At 36.0% G+C, this 21,053-nt stretch overlaps 1 protein-coding gene across 9 annotated transcripts in view; it reads right to left on the bottom strand.

The window, feature by feature from the left end:
* NCOA3 (nuclear receptor coactivator 3) overlaps positions 1-21,053 on the bottom strand; it is a 53,560-nt gene that overhangs the window by 13,765 nt on the left and 18,742 nt on the right. For 4 of the 9 annotated variants that reach the window (XM_066199291.1, XM_066199292.1, XM_066199289.1 and 1 more), the window contains 12 exons: positions 16,799-16,874; positions 12,886-12,963; positions 11,247-11,356; positions 9,342-9,502; positions 7,742-7,842; positions 6,583-6,757; positions 5,838-6,026; positions 5,527-5,628; positions 4,606-4,746; positions 3,317-3,464; positions 2,040-2,428; positions 902-1,782 (listed from right to left, as the gene is read on the bottom strand). In XM_066199291.1, the coding sequence (XP_066055388.1) occupies positions 902-1,782; positions 2,040-2,428; positions 3,317-3,464; positions 4,606-4,746; positions 5,527-5,628; positions 5,838-6,026; positions 6,583-6,757; positions 7,742-7,842; positions 9,342-9,502; positions 11,247-11,344 (2,385 nt within the window). In that variant the 5' untranslated portion in view covers positions 11,345-11,356; positions 12,886-12,963; positions 16,799-16,874. Of the gene's footprint in view, positions 1-901; positions 1,783-2,039; positions 2,429-3,316; positions 3,465-4,605; positions 4,747-5,526; positions 5,629-5,837; positions 6,027-6,582; positions 6,758-7,741; positions 7,843-9,341; positions 9,515-11,246; positions 11,357-12,885; positions 12,964-16,798; positions 16,875-21,053 lie in introns of those variants that run through there. The other 5 variants (XM_066199294.1, XM_066199297.1, XM_066199296.1 and 2 more) reach the window with 3 other exon arrangements.

Genomic DNA, 21,053 nt, shown 5'->3' with positions numbered 1-21,053 from the left:
TTGTGGTTTGTTTTTTTCTACCCAGTTATTACTGATTTGGGAAATTCAAGGTCTAAGAAATTGATACACCTCCAGTAAACTCTGCATACTGACAAGTACTGTTTACTTTGAAGTTCCAAATTGTAGGACTTAAATACAAAAATATTATATACAGATTACAATTTTAAGAACATCTGTTCCTAACAAGTGAACTGCTAGTTCCAGAATAGTTGTTCCATGGTGCTAGTTTTCTGTATCGTGACATTTCTTGGAATTCCAGCTCCAGAATTTATTTGTATTTATTTATACAAATTATATATACATTTAAACATTTTAATATGCATTTATTTGAATGCTGAATATATATACATATACATATATATATATTTGGAAGACCATATTCCCTCATTTAAGAAAAGAAAATGAGCACTAAAACCAATGAATGAACTAAAGCAGATCATGGCTCTTTCAAGTCTTACACATTTTTGTGTACTGTTTATATTTTCAAAACAAAATCACATGTTACCTTTCGCTCTTGTATTGCCAACTAATTACAGAGGCAGTTACTGCCCCACTTCCTACTAAGCCATTAACCCAAACATGTGCTAAGATCTAATTTTGAGAAATAATTTGCAACTATTACCTTAATTGTACAATAATTTAAAACATTAGTCCAGGACTTCAGGACATCAGATTTGGTTATATACATATCCTGTAGTTGTTATTTTTGTTCCTGTTTGTTTGTTCCCGTTTGTGCTTTTTCATTCACAATTAAACCTGAGTTTATTGTTTCATATCACTTGCACAGAACTTTTTTAGAAATGTTTACACATGCACACTGTAGAGTGTTCTATATTTAGTCATTCACTGTAGTCATAAAATATTGGTTAGGTCACTGCCATCATTTTACATTATACTGTACCTCCTCTGCTGGTTCCATTTTTATTTTCATCTCTTTCTCTTGACTTGAAGTAGGAATTGTAGAACTTGTGCATTGCCCCATCTTATTATCCGCACCTTCTGCTTTAGGCTTCAAGTCTTTGGAAAGCGGGTCCTTAATATCATCTTTATCTAGCAGATATCTTAGTAAAGCATTGTTTTCTTTCTTCTTTGGGCTCAGTTGTTCGTGTTTGACAGTGCCTTCTCCACAGGAGGCTGTGTTGCTAGTATCATGGTATGTGTCTTTACCAGTAGCTTCAGCTGTGATCTTGGCCACCTCTGCTGGAGAATTACCATTCTGCAACAGCTTATGTAAAATCCTGTGCTTCTCTTGCAGGAGCGATCCATGCATGTTTGAGGAGGAAGATACCCCTCCAGATGTTGATGAGGAAACCCCGGAAGGACTGGAAACGCTGGTAGAAGATTCTTTACAATTTGAGTCTAAAGGTGAGTTTGATGCCGTAGAATGACCTCTTTCATCTGAGGAGCACGTGAGTAGCTGAAGGAGTTTTTTATGCCCCTTGCTCTCAGATGGTCCTCTCTGACTTTCAGACGCCTCCAGATTACCTTCTTTACTGTCTTTTTCACTAAAGAGATCCCTGCTGTTCGACTGGCAGATGGAACTTTCCACTTGGTTTTGTTCACAATACAAACCAGAAGGGCTTTTGGAGTCCTGCGTACTTGTTTTACTTTGCTGAGTTATGCTAATGTTTGGGGAATTATCCAGTTTTGGACCCGGTGAAGAAAGTGTCGATAAAAGGGAATTTCCAACACCCTCACTAATGGCTTGCAGAGCACTAAGGGAACTGCTAGAGAAAGTGCTGTTGCTACTGTTGCTGGCAGATCCCATTGGCGAGTGCATACCTGTATCATGTGACAGAGATCAAACTTATTAAAGTACTGCCTGTATCCAGTCTTCCTTTGGATTATGTATGACTGCCACACTGAGTTAATAATTTTAAAATACATTTTTACCATGGGGTCAGGTATACTGCATTCAAGTAACACATACAGGGTCATAAAGAATGGTTAAAATGGATGAAGGATGGAATTCAGATAAAAGTGAGGAAAGATAGCTTGAAAAAAAAAAAAAAAAAGAGCTTATAGCAAAGATAAAATACCTGTAACTGGAGAATACTGGTGTGAACTCATTTTTGGACTCCCTCGATTCCTAGGAGATACCATTAGATTCTGCTGGTTGGAAGTTAAGCCAGGACTACCATGTGGTGGGCTACTTATATTTAACCCAAAACTGTTACTCTGATAAGCAGAGGACTGCATTCCGGGTCCAGAGTTCACGAGCCCCATATTCCCAGGGCCTCCATATCGAGCGCTGGTGAGCTGACCCACTGCACTGGGATCTCCCATCCCATAGTTCCTGTTCTGCATTGACACGGCTTGACCAGATGACATGTTCATAAGACCATTAACAGAACTTGTGTTTCCAGTCACAGGTGCTCTGATGTTTTGCCCAACAGCATTAGGATTTGGCCGATATCCATTTTGCTCTCTGTGAATTCAACATCATCCCCAGAAACCCAAAGAAAACAAATTAAAACCTTATTTGGAATCATGTGCTACAAATACATTATTAAATAATTGCCCAAATATGTTTTCCAAAAAAGAGCAGTGAGAATTCAAGCTTCCACAAAAGCAGACCTAAGCCATGACATTAATTTATTCATTACAGAAATACTTGATCCTTTGGGGGCTTCAAGTTATAAGCACATACAGTATCACTGCCTCAAAAAACTTTAATCAATGGTCAGATTATTAATCAGATTTATCAATTTAAAGATCCTCCTTCTTTCATCCCCCTCCTGAGTCAACGGCTGACACCATTCTACTGTGCACATTAACAATGTGTGACCCTGAACAAGCTCAGTTACTAATTTTTCAGCATCTGGAGGCACTTTAAGGCCAGAAGGAGACAGATTCCCTCCAGAGTGACATTTCAGTAATTCTTGCAAAAAACAAGAACAAGTCAGAAGAAATACTACTCGAAGGTACATTCCAGTTAAGGATTATGCATCTGAGAGGGTTTTTCATCTTTTTAATTGGTCTGCAAAAGCATATGACTGAGCATTTCTATTTTCAGTGTTTCATCAGTGCTACCACAAAAGACTAATAAAAACATAGCACAGGCTTTGTGCATGTATTGAGAAAAAAATCCTCTTTTGACTGTCACTGTCTTTCTGCCACACAGTTAAAATGGGACTCTGTTAGGTTTACACATTTATTTGTATGCTATGCAGCTCTGCTTCCCAAATTATTCCCCATCTGAGTTTTAATCAGGTAAAATATTTTAGTATGCTATTTTTCTCAAGTTATCTTGAAGGTCAGATGTATTGTTAAAAACTGTGACCCTTAAATTATAAAGAGATACTACTAATTTCACCTGTGAAGGAAGTGGGTAGAAACAAATCCATGGCGATCATTAGTTACAGGATTTCGAAACAGTTTACTCTTTGTTTGTGCTGTCACTATTGTACCATCCGCTAAAGAAAACCGATACAATGGGGTTTCAGCATGACCTTGTGTATAAGCTGTAAAGGGAATACACAAATATAGTTAATATTTTAAATCCCAAGAATTATTAATATGAATTATAAGATATTTTTGACACAATATCTTTCATTTACTGAAGTTAAAAAAAAAAACTCTAAAACCCCTAAAACTTTAAAACTAACTAAACAAACAAATAAATAAATAAGACACACCCAAGACAGATACAGAGAAAAAGGAAGTATTCCACAATTTATCCTCTATCAATAGAGGGAAGACAAAAGCAAACAAGATTTTTTGATGCTGCAATATTTTGTGCTCACCAGACACAACTTGCAAAGTTCTACATTTTTTAACAGAATTCCAAGGCCAGATTGCAGATTCCATGGTTCCTGCTTGGGGAAGCATTTTTAAGGTTGCTTCAATTAAAAAATTGTGGAAACTGTTCAGGATTCATTTGATCAGTTATGTTGAAGAACTTTCAATGGAATGGAAAATCCGTTTTCTGACAGTACAAGTTTCTCTTTATTTAATAGCCCCTCTGTTTGAATTACTTTTTAAATCCTTCAAAAAGAGTACAGTTTGGAATAATTAGAAAACATAATCTTTCTTACTGAAGACTATGGCTGTACTTCACTCATCTATTAAGGTTATCAAATTAGCATTACAAAATATGTGGCACTGGAACGCTGAAAGTATTTTGAGCCCTGTGTCTTGAGAATAAGAAAAAGCCATCAACACAACTGTTATCACTTTCAGAGAGTGGTTCTTTAACAAAATGAAAGAATGAATCAAAATAATGTCAAACTAACATTAACCAAAAATAACAAGCTTAGGATAATTGAAGATGACCTGTCATCACAGAAATATAACAGTCTCTATCATTGCTGTATCCATCTGTGGAAAAACAGCTTCCTTGAGCACCCCAGATCATGTACCTGGTGTTTTCCATGATAATTTCCAAAATAAACACACTGAAAAAACAGAATAACTTTCAGAAGAATTCCTCATTCTCAAGAGGTCATCCTCCTTCAGCTTGTAAATGAACCACAGTAATTAACAAAAACCAAGGAAAAAAAAGGAACATAGGCAGAATTTAGCATTTTTGTTTTTCAGAAAAAAAAAATCCAGCCCCTAGGATAAGCAATGTGACCCAAACATTGTAGGCTGATGTCGTTTTACCTTCATGATAGTGGCGTTTATTTGACCATGACTGCCCATCATTGTGGCATAAGAATCTCTGAATACACCGACGAATTATATCTTCAAAGCCGGGTCTCATGGAAGATCGTAATGAGTTTGTATCAATGTTGACAAGTTTGCCTTAACGGGAAAGAAAATACACAAATTAAACTCTTTATGACTATGACAATTCTTCTTGTATAAACATGGTGCATTTCATAAGGCTCCAATATAACCCCTTTAATCACCAAGTTCTGAGCATGCAGAAGTTACATTTATGAATTATCTGCCATATGAGAATATGATGCTGCTTGTTGAAGTATCACTAACCAAAGGGATTTATATAACTGAGTAAGACCCACAGGTCACTGTCAGAGCTTTAAAAAACAGTAACTCTAGTCCCTGGTTACAGGGATCTAAGAGATGCACACAGAGTATAATTTTAAAAAACACTGGCCAGCTACACGGAATGAACATTATAAACACAAACTGGCATCTGAAAAAGTCCCATTTAGATTATACAACTCTTTCGATTTAAACAGCATAAACCACTTTAAACATTAGCTCACGTATTGTATAAAAATACAAACATTCTGAAGGACTTCCATTTGCTTCAGTTATGACCTAAAGTATTTCTTCCACGTAAAGGAAAGCAGAACGACAACCGTTTGAAATGCTAGTAAAAACACAAGTAATGCTTTTTAACAACCTACCAAACAGTAACATAGAGAAGAAAATGCCTCCCACAGGTTTTTCAACACCTCACTACCAACAATGGTATATCGTAAAAAGCAGTTGGGAATTCTCAGTATGAATTCTGTTAGTCACTACAGATACACAATACATACTCCATTAATTTAAAACAAAAGCATATGGACAAAGAAGACTCCTTCATACCTTCCTCCTAGGTATACTTCCTACCTGAAAGATCATGTCTTGTAATAAAGCTCTCTGGATTTGCTGGCAACACCCTTTCTGCAGTTGTGATACGACGTGCCACACAAATCATGCAGGACTGCAAATCTGTATTTAAAAAAGAATGTTTCCTCTTTCATCATCTCTTTTTTTACTGTTTTGAAGAATCTAATAAAATAGGTGAAGTGTCTCTTGTAGTTACAATGGAAGTACTGGCAGTAAGGACTAAAGTTGCTGCGTTCTTGAAAATGGTTTGCAAAACACCATAGACCTTTCATGGAAATTTCTATGTACGACAATTCCACAAAAATTCCTACCTTCCCCCTCTTCCATCATAGCTCTTGGCTGCGATAAAGCAAAGCACTGCATAGTTTCATATCTCTGATGTATATCCTGGTAGGCACCTATATCTTCCAAGAGATCGTGAGAGCTTTTCACCATCATCCGGCAATTGAATGTATGGCTCTTCTGTCTAGGTGTTTCATTAGTCCAAGCAACTCCACTAACTTAAAAGAACAAAGTAAGAATTCATATAGACTTTCAGATACAATCAACTCAGAACTGATTCTTCTTAATTTAGATACTCTATTCCTAGATTGCAGATATTAAAGACTACTTGAAGATGCCTTCTCAATATACCATCAATATAGCTTGGTATAAAACAGGAGTATTGAGGACTAAGTAAAAAACACTCTTCCTTTTGCACGACACTTTCAGTGATTTGAAGGAGTGCTGAGAAGTCATTCACACATTTTAAAAACAAGCCGTTCCTTCAGCTAGCCTTGAGGTATCAGAGAAGGTATTCCTTTAGTGTCACTGTTTTAAAGGTATAGGTAAACCAATTGCAAAGGCTAAAGTAAAGTATGAATTTCCAGCACATTTATTTCTGATGGCATGCTATTGTAAAAACACAATAGTATTTATCAAGATTAAGATATTTTTGTCATAAAATATTCTTTACATAAGTTAACTGTTTAGAAAGGTTATCCTTTACAAGGCATTTTTTTCTTCTCTGATTGCTTCCAAAAAGTCTAGTAAGTGTAGTAAATCAACTTTTACTACCTGAAGATTTAGGTAAGTTTTTAAGAAAGTCCTTCCGGTCCTCTTCATGCAAGATACCATAGACACTTGTATTAACCAAATCTTCTTGTTTATACTGCAGATACTGTGTGACATTTTCCGATACAAATACTATGTTCCCATCTCGATTTACAACAAAGAGGAAGCCATCCAATGCCTAAATATTAACGTGACAACATATCATATCATATATGACATACCAACTAATTTTGAACATAATTTTAGTTTAAAAACTGTGCAGGTGATAAATGTCAATTTACAAAATATTCACTTATTTTCAAGGATAGAGATGAAGTTTTAAATTCCTCTTCGAGGAAAAGTGTGTCTGGCAGGGAATTATTTAAATAATAATAATTAATATGTCCATGTGATATTCCATTCAGCTTTCACATTGATAACCAGCCTCCTTGTTTCATTATTGATTCATATGAACACTAGATCATGAATTTGTAACATTAATTCAACAGTTAGAAAATTGAAACAAGAAGTTCACTAGAAACAAGTAGCAGTCATGAATATGAAGACATTTCCACTATCAAGTGATGAAATAAGAGGATCTAGCCAAATACTGTATGTTCTTAATTGAAAGAAAAATTTAATATCTATGTTAAAAAATTAAGCTTCAAAAATGTTTTGATGAAGTTGTAAATATCAGATTGGTTCTCTAAGCGTAAAGAAAGGCTATCTGCTACATACCTTTATTTACTATTATTCTTGGGTTATTTTACTTGATGGCAACATTCATTTAAAATGCTTCATAATTTAGTAACACAAATGCAAACACACATAACAAAGCTCTCCTTGCAAAAACTCCTCCATTTAATGTCTAAACCCTACAAGAAATAAAATACTGCTTGTACAAATAAGCACTGCTTCAGTAGTAATTTGCTAATGACTGCTGGAGTAAATAAAGCAAAGGAATATTATGAAAAGTCAAAGGTTGTTATATTTCCTTCTACAGAGAACTTCAGCAAAAATAAGAAAACATGATAGATTTTATTCCTGACCTTTTCAAACATACTTCTGCATGGTTCTTGCATACTAGTTTATTACTACAAGATTGCATATTTCATTTTAGTATTTTCTCCTGCCTTAAGTATTTGGCTCCATAGGCATTTACTAGGGCCTAATTTGTACTTGCCTGTAATAAAAGAGGTCCCAATGAATCCTTGTCAATAACTCCTTGACCCGTGGATGATACATCAGCTTTCTGAACATCATCATCATTAGAAACTGCTTTTCCTGAAAGCCAAAAGATAAATTTCTCTAAAGCAACTTTCACGTGATGGCCACATTTTAATATTACAAGCCAGACCCTAGAAAGAGTGTGAAATAAAGGCAAAAAGAAGCACAAATGAGAGAAGGGCTCATATAGTGTTGGTCACTAAGACCAGAAAAAACGTCACGGCCACATACTGCCAAACTTTTGGCTCACATGAATTGACTTGGCAGTTGAAGCCGACAGGATAAACATGCTTTGTGAATATTTCTTGTTGTTTTTCAGACACTGTCTAACGAATATCTGCTGAGTCTTCCAATAGCTATTAAACACACTCTATATATCTCCCTTTCTTGTGTTTTTATTTTGATCATCTCATTATCATTGGTCACAGTCTTCAGATGCCATCACCACTGTTCTACAAAAAGGCTTTGATTCATGTTAACGGTTGTGTGTATCTGTATACATGTGTGTGTACGTGCGTGCATGCGTATAATAAAACTAAATTTTAAGAATCAAAATATCCTAAGTTAATTGATTGCAGGAGAAGGTGGAATGGGAACCCATGCCATGCAGCAGGATTACAGAAAAAAAAATGTGAACTTTATTTTGTGATACTTGCTGGCTGGTTAAGCAGACCACAAGAGAAGTACAATGACTCAACTCTACAATGAAACATTAGAATACACTAGATGACACTACAAAAAACTTTTAAAAATAAGCTGATTTTTAAAAATTGTTTTAGCATGTCTTAATAAGATGTGGCAATTTACCACAACAAGTAAGACAGGTATACGCCACAGCATACTCCGTTTTTCTAACGCTTTACTGCCCAAATGACACACGTAAGCTTGGGAGGCTAGACATTGGGAGGTGGAGATGGGGGTGGAGTGGTGTTTAAAAAATTATATATATGCCTCACTCTATACTTCAAACATGGCTTTTGCATACACCTGTCAGTTAAAAAAAAAAAAGTGTTATATCACTTAGGTTTACCCTAGCTGACCGAAATTACCGAGATACGATGCATGGCTTCTTTCTCCTTTCTTGAGCTGGCTATATTCTGAGTACATTCAATCACACTAAGAAAGCAATTTAATAAAACCCATAAAAATCACTATCTCTGACTGGAGGCTTGCCTGCAAGGAAGGGATATGTTTCCTCAAAGCGAAAGGCAAGAGCATGTATTCTTCATACCGGTAAGTATTTGGTATAGTGTACAAGCAGATGGTAGAGTACCATCTCCTTTTTTACCTTATCTGTGGTACAAAACTGGTAAGAAAGGCCATACAAAGTTTTAAAATCCTGATTCCCAATAAAAAGTGATGATAAATACTTGTTTACTTTTAAACAGGAAATTACTTAAGGTGCATTTATGGTTTGAATCAAGTCAAAATCCAAATAGCATGCTCAATTGCATGCTATTGTGAAAACCACTACTCAATTTCCCAAGTAACTATTGCTCCAAAAAAAGAATCACAACACATTTAACTATTAATTTTGATTTAGCAGGGAACTGTACCTTGCTCTTTTATTTGTCGAATCTGTCTCACAGTTTCTTTTAAAATAGCGCATTTATCTGGTTTGACATTGAAATTGTCAATGTCACTCAGATTAGCAGATATCAGTTCAGCCAGTTCTTCAATGTATTTGCTTTCCTGTTCACGTCGACGCTTCTCACTGCTGCAGACCAGACTAGGAATCAAAAACATTGTTTTGTATACCATCCTATACAAAACCTGTGCTCACTCTGTGCACAATAATGTACTTCACTTAACACCCACCCATTAAACCTAGGCAGTAGTTATTCTTACAGCAAGCATGAATCTGAAGGGCAAATGTATGTGGTTTGTTGCATTGCTGTTTGGTTTACATATTTTAAAAGAATTTTAAGTACAAATTTACATCAAGAGGATAGAAGAAAGCTCATAGTAAAAAAATTCCTCCTGTTTTTACTCTATTACTCTACTGTCAGATTTAATGAAAAGAGCAGCCGCTTTTGTTATAAAATTGTAGCACGCATACAAAAAGTATATTTTAATCTTAGAAATTGCTTTACAGTTACTTAAAATTTACTAGACAAATGAAACTGAATTTTTGCATTCTGTTAACTCCCTTCAGTTTGATTGTAAAGGGATGACTATAGATGGTGAGACCTCATAAATTTCTAGGCATTAGGACCTTAATGCCATCTCAACATGCAAGAAAAGCAGAATCCCAGACAACCTAATGTTGCTGGATAAAGTGTCTCTGAAATTCCTTTTCCTACACAAGGTAATGGGCTGAGTAAAGAGCCTAAATCAACAGGGAGAGATGTCATACACAGTAGGGCAAGAATAGGAAAAAAAGGACTCAGGGCAAGAGCAAGAATGGGCACATCAAGGTAATTAAAAGAGAATAATCATTCTTTGAGAAGAAACCAAGTGAAGGAGTTATGAAAATATGCATGGATCAACATTGGAGAAAACAAATACATAACAAAGCAGGAGCCTGAAAGATAAAGAAAGCTAATGAAGAGTGACAATCTGAAAAAGAACTCCTGAATGGATAGAGAGACGCTGTAGAAAGGGAAAGAGAAAATGGAATGGAGGACACTCATAAAAAGACACTGGGATACAGTGGAAGCATTTAAGGGTCTCATACACAATCTGTTGAATGATGAAGGCAATTGGCATAGGGCACTGAGGATGTATATAGAAAAGGGACAAATATTAGTACACACAACACATGACAACGAATTTAATAAAAGTTAATACTCTATGGGAAGAAGAACATGAAAGGATAAAAGAGAACACTTCATGTGGCAGAGAGCAATGAAGCCTGTGGGGAACAGAAAACTGAGTCCCTCAGACAACAGTACCTGACAGAGTTGGGTGACAGGCAGCAAGGTAGCATAGATTGCCAGCATTTAAGATGAACTTGAAAGAAATGGAAGTACAAACAAACCAGCAAAAAGCTCAACCTCTTGCAATACTCTTTGCTAAATGTAACCACCTGAAATAAGGCCTGTCAAATGAATTACCAGATATGAGATGACTGACATCTTTAAAATTCCTGTGAAGCAAGAGGTTTTTCTTCTTTCGCCTTGCAATCACAACTTTGAAAGGGATTCCTTATCTAATGGAAGGTATTCCTGCCCATGACAGGGGAACTGGAACTAGACCATCTTTGAGGTCAATTCCAACACAATCTATTCTATGATATGTCCACTGTATTAAAACTTCCACAGGAATCTAATTAAAAAGCAGAGTTTATCAACTTTGGTGTATCTACACCTAATAGTAGCCACCTCTCTTCACAGCAGAAGTTGGCCTACAGAGTTTTTCAGCAAAAGAAATTCTTTCGATAGAACTTTAAATTGCAATGCAAATTTGAAAAGCATTTTTAAAAGCTCATTTAAAACCAGGAAAGTTCTATGTAAACCTACCTTGCACCTGGTGTATCACAGGGCAATGGCTTGCGCTTCCTTGACTCATTAGTCAAACTATCTAAGGAGTTTTCTCCTAATCCACTCATCTTGACCATGGATCAGCAACTCTTAAAAGCAATGAAATAATAATTGTGAATAAAACACTCAAAATACTAATTCAAAATACAGAGAACTTGTCCAGATAAGTAATTTATTTTTATCGATTTACAAGTGAATTTTCTTAATCCATAAACTTTTTTGCTACTAAAAAGTGTTTGCTTACCTTTCTTTAAAATCTACCCTGTATTTGGCCAAAACACAGGTTATTAAAGCTTTCTATAACTGTAAGCAAAAGTAAAGGTTAAAAATCCATTTTATTTTTTTCAGAGATATTTAAAATTTGCATCATTGAACTGGGACCACTGTATAGCTCCAGTTAGTCTTAAAAATAAAAGGTTGTCAGTATTTAAACATATATTTAGATAACCTGAAAAGAAAGCAATAAATTAATGTTATACCTAAACACAGTTGCAGAAGCAAATAATTTTCATCCTTAGGAGTATATCAAGGGGCTCACAGGAGTTTCATATCCATCTCTGCATAAAGCCAACATATTACTATTACCATCTTTACAGGTTACTATAGTTTTCACATCTCGCTATACCTTCTAAAATCAATACAGTTTTCTAAAACTTTGACGCCAAGGCAAGCAAAGACCTCAACCATCTTTCATTTCTATTGCTTTCGCGGCAAAGATAGGGCCATAGCCCAAGAAAATATCCGGTGATTTTCTTGAAGTCTAGTTACATTAAACAAATCTGGCGGATTGTATATATATAAAACGCTCATGCACCCTCACTCCCAAGGCCAAAAAGGAGCAGAGACACAGATGAGAGAAGAAAGCTGTGTCAGGTCCAGCTATGCTAGGCTCAACAACACGCTGAGGGAGGAAAAAAATTTAATGGATCTATGCTATGTATCTGGTAGGAGTATTTTAGAACATAACTAGAACCATAAAACAATCTAAAAACTTTGTTTTGGTCTTTTGTACTACAATGAGATAAAATAGATCCGGGCAGTTGGAAATTTAGCATTATTATTTCCTTTTTTACAGAAATTTCCAAATTAAGTGTGAATTTAATTTACTGCATTCTCATTCAGACTGCAGTTGTTTACCCTACACAGCAGAGGCAATAAATGGTGCTAAATACTTAGTTAATAGTGCTAGACTTGTCAGTTAGAGAGAACCTTTTTACATAACATAACCCAGGCACTAAGAAATCTTTCACAGAAAAAGTTCTTTGTCTCCACAAGCAAAAACTACCATTATGACACTTGTTAAAGGAAACTGGCCTAGGATGACCAAATTCCCAGGAGCCAGTGATCATATATCACAAAGACAAGGAACTGACAGAACTGAATGAAGTTTATGTTAAGGTATCAGAGGCTGGTGGCCAACTGGCTCAAGCAGCTCTGCAGAACAGAATATGAGCACCCTGTTGAACAAAAAGTTAGTAAAATCCAAGTCAGCAGTGCATCCTTGTAGTAAAGATAACCAGCCCCTCAGAAAGGGCACACAATCAACTAACTTCTTCCAGGACAAGATATCTAAGAAAAAAGAAAAAGAAGTGTGTGTATTACTTCTGAGGTTACTAACCTTGACTGACTGAATTTTTGCATACTGGCTTCTTGGGTGGCGGGAGGAATCTGCTTTAGTTTTTTTCTAAAGTCTAAACTGAAAGGACAAAGACACACAAGAACAGATTTGCACGAAGCAGCATGGAGGTTTTTAATTCTACACATGGAGAATTTAAAAGGACATTCTTCTTACAGCAGTAGAAAATTTTGAAAGCTAGACAGGACAGAGGAACGGACAACTCTAAAACGTGTAAAAAGCCCAGAAATAAAATGGCATCTTTTTAAAGTACAAATTCTCTTTGCAGCTAAGAAAATGTTACAATGCTTAACATAAAATTGTATCATAGCCAGTCCTCATGCCAATCAATATACATTACAAAAGGAAGGATAACATGTTTTCAAAATGACAACAGAATTAAACCCAACAATCAAACATAATTTTCCCTGTGAAATAAACAATTACAAAAGATGCCTAACTCTGTACTATGGGCATGAACTGTACAGATAAGCACTTGGTCTTTCTTACATATAAATATTTGATAAAGAAACAGGATGAATAAGACAAACCAAACAGAGAGATGGAAGGGCAAGTCCGAAGACCTTTATCCATTCAGCTATTCCTCCAGGGCAAAAAAACACCCAAATACATACAAAGTGGCCTACTTTACATAAAGTTCAAGAAAAATACACTGTTAGGCCACTAGATGACAGTACAGAACTGGACAACTGAAAGGATCGTATTTCCTTCAATTAGCTTAATTCAGCTGAATGAAAAACCACTCATCTGAACAGCTAAGAAATTGGAGAAAAGAGATTACAACCAGCTTATGATCATGCAAAAAGCAGTTGATTATCTGAAACTGATACTCAGCATTACAGAGGACTACAGACCTCACAGCTGGGGCTGCATCTTCAGTCATGCTGTAGGTGACACATGCGCACAGTTCCAGGACTGATGCTTCCCTCCCTGGAACTATATTTACAGGCAGAGTATAGACAGAGCTGAAGGTTTAAGAGCTAATGTGGATGTAGAAAGGAAGAGCTTAAAAGGTAACTCTTAAGGCTAGCTCAGGAAGAATGTGAACAAAGCAAGTATGCCTGAAGCCAAGAGTAAATTCTGTTTAAGAGAAGGAAGCATTTGAAACACATTAAGCAGTTGAAAATTTGAGCCAGGACAGACATTTCACTGTAACATAATTTTGAAGGCTACATGGTTGTATTAAACGATGTAGAACAGAAATGGCATTTTTGGTTTAACATTTACTTGTACTGAGAGACAACTCACAATGCAATTAAATAGCAAACCAAAATTACTACATTTTGTGTCAGAAACATAGATAAATATAGGAGCTTGGACAAGGAAGGAAAAATCAGTAATTTCCATAGGCTGTTTCCCTACTCTTACACCCAAGTAGCTTCAGGTCTGAAGCTGCAGAGCTGCCGCAGGTGTGTTTTCCTTTCCCTAAGAATATAATTACAAGCTGAGCAGGTAGGTCATGCCTAGAACAACTCTGTAACTGTTTAGCTAAGGAAATAACAGAAGCTTCTTCCCAATACAGATGGATATACAGTACAAATAATGAACGGTCTAACTATTTTCCCAGCTACAGGAAGCATTTGCAAAAGAAGCTACTACTCAGTGAGTTAATAATGAAAGAAATTGCCAGTTTTAGAAGTACCAGGTGTCATGTTTGTTCATTGAAGATGAACCTGTAATTTCTAATGGGCCAAGAAGTTTTTTCCAAAACGAAGGCTATTTTGGTGAGTTTTTCTTAAGTATTTCAAAAGACAGCTCTGAAATACAGGTTTCAAAAGGCATCTTTGTATACTTGCTTTCTGAGCTAAGAGGCAACAACATTATTTCTGACTTATGAACCACTAATGCTAGCTAGAAAGGCTTCTCTGATGGTTATACTACACAATATTACCTACCTAAATAAAGCATTTCTTAAAGAAAGTAATTAGAGTGAAATTCTTTCTGCTATTTGCATGATTAAAATAAATCTAAAAGCTAGCTTAATGTGACTGAATAGCTCAGTCACTACATAAAACTGGGCAAATACAAGAAATTCTATTGAACTTTAGATCAGTATAAATTACCCAAAACAAAATCTTCAAAGCAAGGCACTGTTTAATTCCATTGATTGTAGCATTAATGAACCACTATATTATGACAATCCCAACCCCACCAATGGAGTGGGGCCAAAAGCAGCAATATCTGGAGTAAAATTTCCAAACTTTCCTGAGTATTTGCAACATTTTTTTCAGGTATAATCTTAAATTTTCCAACATTGTTCCTAATTCAAGGAAACAAAAAATAACAGCGACCTTCTTGCTCAGCAGTAACTCTGCTGAAAAAACACCAGCCCTTATTATTAAGGTGCTCATGCCTACATCCTTTGCAATGTACCATACACTTTTCACACGTCAGGTCTATTCACTTCTCAGTGAAAAGCATAAATGAGTTGTTAAAAAGGTACTGGGTTTTGCCCGTGGCAAATAAAATAAGTTCCAGTAATTACAAATCCATCCATTGCAACAGCACATGTACAAACATGTGTTCCAAACAAAACCATAGAACTTAAAGAAATCATGAACGTTTATGAGTAGCAGTGTCCAACCTGCCAGGGTTTCAGTATTTTGACAGGGCAAAATCCATTGTATTCTATACTTATGCCCTAGAGTAACAGGAAAACCATGCATATGCCAACAATACAGTACATGTGCAATGGGGAAAGTTCCTTAGGCCATTTCCTACAGAGCATTCAAGCCAAAATGACATTGAAATTACTAAGCACAGTAAGGAGAGAGTTTTCAGTTCAATATAACTATTTCTTCCCTGGTCTTACTCAACTCACCCCCACAGAATTTGGAAAGCTACTAACTTAATATTCCTTAGATTGCTTTCTGCTAGCTTGTCTTTCAATGCACTCGTTTCCTTGCCCAGCTCAAGCGACACTCCCTTGTGCCCACGATCTCAGTAGCTTGTAGATGAAAGACCTATTCACCAAACAGGACATGGCAAGTGAGAAGGTTTTGTCCTAGCAGGGGCCCAAAAATACAATTACATGCTTCAGATTTAGTTTTTATATCTGTTTCGCTGAAACAGTTGACTACCCTCCCTATTGCACAACTATACAATACTAATTTAAAACATACACAAAATATTTTCTTAAATCATGTCTTTTTGCATGAAAACATTTTTCATTCTTTGTTGGCCCCATGAAACCACCGGTTTTTCCTATATTAAGTATGTGTACTTGTGCTATCTTGCATCCTTGGAAGCTCTTCTGTCTGAGCTAATTTCTTGTTTGAAAATTTGACTAAGCAGAACTTAGCATTACTCAGGATAAGCCAATAAGGATAAGAATTAAATCAAACAAGTTCATTTCAATGAATCACAAGGATGCCCTGGAATTTTTAAAATTGTATATAATGTTAAAATATTAAGTATAATCCTCCCTCCTAAAAACCAATATATAAGTCACACATTTTTGCAAGATGCAGCCTGCAATATTTAAGTTTTCGTAATAAATAAAACTAGTGGATATTCCATTCTGAAATTCTGTATACTTGGTAGAAATTTGTTATTTCAACCTTGTACCTCCCTCAAATATACATAAAAAAGTATCAAAGGTTTCCAGTAAAATTTCTGATTCAAAATATTCTTGATATTATGCAGAGATTCTTTTGCTCTAAGACTGGCTACAGAAACAACTGATGTTTCCACTTACATAGACAGGAATCCACAAGAATATAAGCAGCAATTTCACTTTCTAGCAGTGGTGCAGTAAGGTTTTCTGTTTGTGTTTTTTTCTTCTTTCTTCCCTCCCCTCCTTTTCTTTTTTTAAAGTACATGCTTCTCATATACTAAACTGTAGCTATAAAAATGTTCAGGTATATACAGTCCAAATACGAGATCAGACACTTACTAGTCCTTAGCAAACATTCAAGCACTGCATATTTTTCAGAGGACCTTCAGAATCAGAAGTCATTTTAAGTCACATCCTGAAAAACAAAAATAATAAATAATAAGTAATTTCATGTAATTGTCATCTCTGCTATATGTTGAACAGTTGACCATTCAACGGTTGTCCATACTCTAAACCCAGATGTTCCTCTTCTAAATACAGAGGTATTAGCCAATTGCTTAACATCTTAATAAAAAAAAAAAAAATTAACACTGTGGTCTGTTTTGATTCACGTGAATTAGTTTAGGTTATTGGAGAGCTTATCAAAGGTTATTAGGGTGCTTATAACAAGGCACAGCCATGCAGTAAGCGCTTGGCATTTGGGGTTGTGCAGTCAGCTTCCCCATCAGATCACACCACATCAGTACAAGTTTCAATATGTGAGCAAACAATTTCCTGTCTAAAGCCTGCTAACCAAAACCCAAGAGTGCTCAAACAAAAACATCATTCAGCATGTTTTGATCTCAATGAGCTCAACATACTGACCTTTGACTGATTTACCCACTCTCAGGATGAGCTACAAAGATAATCAATTCACATCACGTGGAAACTTGGCATCCAACACAGTCTGGCTAGCAAATCTAAGTTTACATATGGTAGGTTTTTGGATCCAATTTTCAAAACACATAAAGATCATTACATTACAGTCTGGATGAGATGGCTAAGCGACAAGTCATATTGTTACCTGTGGCACAGACAACAACAATATGACAGACACCTAAAGACAGAACACACCACACTGGGTTCAGGTTAAAAATACACCTATATATATAACGGGCCAGATACGGTAAACACAATGGTTACTTTTTAAAAGAAGACATATAAAGGGTTGCATTTGTGATCACCCTTAAGTGTTTCAGAGATAAATACTGTGCCTTTTTAAAAAAGAACCCAAATACAATACACTTAAAATTGTAGTGTGTAAGACCCAACATATTTTTTAATCTCTGAGGGAGGGGCAAATGCAGCAGATAAAAAATGACACTGAACCTTTATTACAGCTTTGTGAATCTGAAAGTGCAACGTAACAAACTACTGAAACAGAAACTCAAGTACACTGAGTAAATAAAGAGGTTTTCGTGTACTGTAACTAGTTTACACTAGGGTGTCTTTCATTACCTTTTAGGATGAAAGCACATATATTTACATTATGAAGCAAATAGGAAATTATATTAGTTGTATTGATACACCACTGTGCTAATCCAGCACTTCCCCCATCAGTACAGTAACTAATAAAATACTATTCCAAAACACAGGCATTTGATCATTCTCTGCTCTTTCTCCCTCCCACAGAAAAAAAAGGTGATTTACAAGGTAATAAATGACTCAGAGACTTCACTGAATCAGGACTTTCAGTTAAGAAAAGAAAAAAAACAAAAAACCCAACCAACCAACCAATGAACCAACCAACCAAACAAAAAACCCAAAAAAAACCCACCAAAAAAAAGGTGCCATCTAAAACGCCAGTGAAGCACACCGTGTTGCACCGTGGTAAATATTCTTAATTTCACGCACATTCACATTCATTTTATATTATATATTCCATCTTAGGGAGACTGATTTTTCAGACCTTCTCAGGTTTCATCTACCAGTTCCCCTGCAGTGTTTATGTTTAGTAAACACCACGAACTCCTGGTCTATTTTTCAGACAAGACAATTAATGTGAGCCTTTTTCACTTCGCATGTATTAGTATGACAGGACACTTTTAGCTAAGAGATGGTGAGAGGTGGAAGATATTTGGAATTTGTCTCCTGTTCCTTTGATAAATAATGTGTTTGATCTATGTCTGGAACGTCATTACTTGTTAATTTGTTTCCTACACATCCCGGTTTGCCAGTCAGAGCAACAGATAGATAAAGGACCATGCTAACAGCAAACAAAATGTCTGACAGAGAAAAATGGTGCCCCAGTGAACACACAGTTATAAAATGAGCTATTTTTTTATCCTTATGCCTTCAGCACACACTGCCAGACACTTGTAAGAATCTGTCACTTGTCAGCTTCCAAACAAAGCACCGTGGTGAAGCTGGTCACTGCAGCTCATCACAGCTCCAAAGACGTGTGTGAGCAGCATTCTAGCCTCAGAACAACTGCTATGCTCAGAACCCAGCTGTGAACAGGTAGTAAGTTATCTGGCTAGATGAGTTTATTCAGGATATAGCATTTTTAAGGAAGAGGCAACTGGGCATGATGCAGCCATGCCACTCATTTGCATGATGCTGCCAGTGAGAATTGGTATGCTCAAACACAGCAGGTCAAGAAAATATTGAAGGGGGACTTCAATCTTGACTAATTTCCAAGCTACTCTGCTGGAAGAGGTAATTCGGGCTTTCAATATAACTGACAGCTTCAGTTGAGGGGTTGTAGAATATATTTAGGGTGTTTTTAACATAGCTAAGTCCTTAAAGACTGGTATCCAAAAAGAGGTGGTAAACAGTTATTAAAAAAAAAACCAAACAAAAAACCACACACACACAAAAAAAAAAAAAAAAAAAAAAAAAAAAAACCTTAAAATTTACCAAATACATACATACATACATACATACATACATACACAGAAACAGAAAAATCTCTAGCTCAAATACCAGAAAGAAAGAAACAGGATGTGATGTCCGGGTTACCACAGTGGGACTTCTAACTATGGAACTAGTAGGAAACAACAGGACACCATTATTATGTCCTATAAAAACATGCTCACAGTAACTGCAGTCCCTCTTCCTAAATACTAAAAGGCAGTTCCAAAAACCGCAGCACTCCACACTACCAAACCTCTACTACTGGACAGAAGCACTGATCACCCTCTGAAAAAAAAGTGCCAGAAACTGGGTGGCATGCAGTCATGAACTTGCAGCCAGCTGAAATACACAATACTTTCAAGGGCAGACGTATTTGAAGGAACAGAGTTCAACACAACAATAATGAGAAGCACCTTAAATAATTTAGCTAAATGTTTAATTTAATCTCAGCATCTTATTAAACAACCAGAAATTATGCTGCATCAATAGATTTTTTACCTTTTGAGTGTTGGGATATAAAGTAGCCAAACATGAAAGGATGTTGGTACGAGATATGTCGTGTGAAATAAAGAACAATTTCCTGTTTCTGTAAACGCTTACTTTTCCTATGCATAAATAACCTGCCTCAAGACCATGAAAAAAATAAATGTTTGCTTAGAGCAAAATCATTTTTAATGAATGGAAGATCACTGCTACTGCTTGCTCAACTAAACCGTTTGCACATCTGTGCAACTACTACGGTCCCCGAGCAAATACAAATTGTCTACCTTGACACCTCAATGTACGGAATCAAGAGATGAAACACGTGGTGTTCCCTGTACCTCAAGGAAACCTACATCTATGCTAAGATCTGAAATCTAAATTCACTCTTCTGACAGACAGGAAATACGGTATTGACAGTAGCTAATCTCAAAATAGAGCAGAAATGTCTATATTCAAATTGAAATTAAAATACACAAAATTAGAAGTATTTCTTTAAAATTAGTTATTCCTAATACTCCTAGTTGTTTTAACAGCACAGGTGCTGCCTTTAATCTTCAGGACAGCATAAATATAGCTTTAAAACTCAATTGCACACTTCTATTTCTCAATAAAACTGCACACTCCCTTGGTGATATTTTTATGCCAACCATCTTCTGCCATGCTTTTCTGTAGATTTTCAGTATATACAAATACTGGCAGCTAAATTTTCCATTCACTCAAGTAGAATAATTTAAAAATTATTTGTGACCTAAATTTCGTTTTGTATAGTCTATGCCAATTTGCCTGAGAAAGGAATCAAAGGAGGAATGGTCATTAGAGTTTCATATGAGAAAAGAACCCAGAAGGGTCTACACATCTGTGACATCCCAATATGAATACAGACAACAGAAGCCTTATACAGCTATACAGGAGGGTGTGGGGGAAGGAAGGCTCGCAAGCCTTTTTTGTTTGTAACACGAAGATGTGAATAATTTTCTAAAATGCAGTTAGGAAGCCTCATGAGGCATAACTAAATTAGTCTGTTTCTTCCTAGATCTCTCTGCTGAATTCAATTTTTAGATTAATCGGGCAGCAGTCACGAAACAAACTCAAACACAGAAACAGGAAAACGTAAGTAAAGGCTTTCCCTCATTAAACAGACATATACACTGCACGAGACATGTATTCTAAAATTTCTAGCACATTACAATGTTGTATTTATTTCTTCATTACATCA

This window comes from Chamaea fasciata, unplaced genomic scaffold (assembly GCF_029207755.1).
Source record: "Chamaea fasciata isolate MVZ Bird 193981 ecotype frontalis unplaced genomic scaffold, bChaFas1.0.hap1 SCAF_17, whole genome shotgun sequence".
NCBI lineage: Eukaryota > Metazoa > Chordata > Aves > Passeriformes > Sylviidae > Chamaea > Chamaea fasciata.
This window is presented reverse-complemented; position numbering and strand designations above follow the sequence as displayed.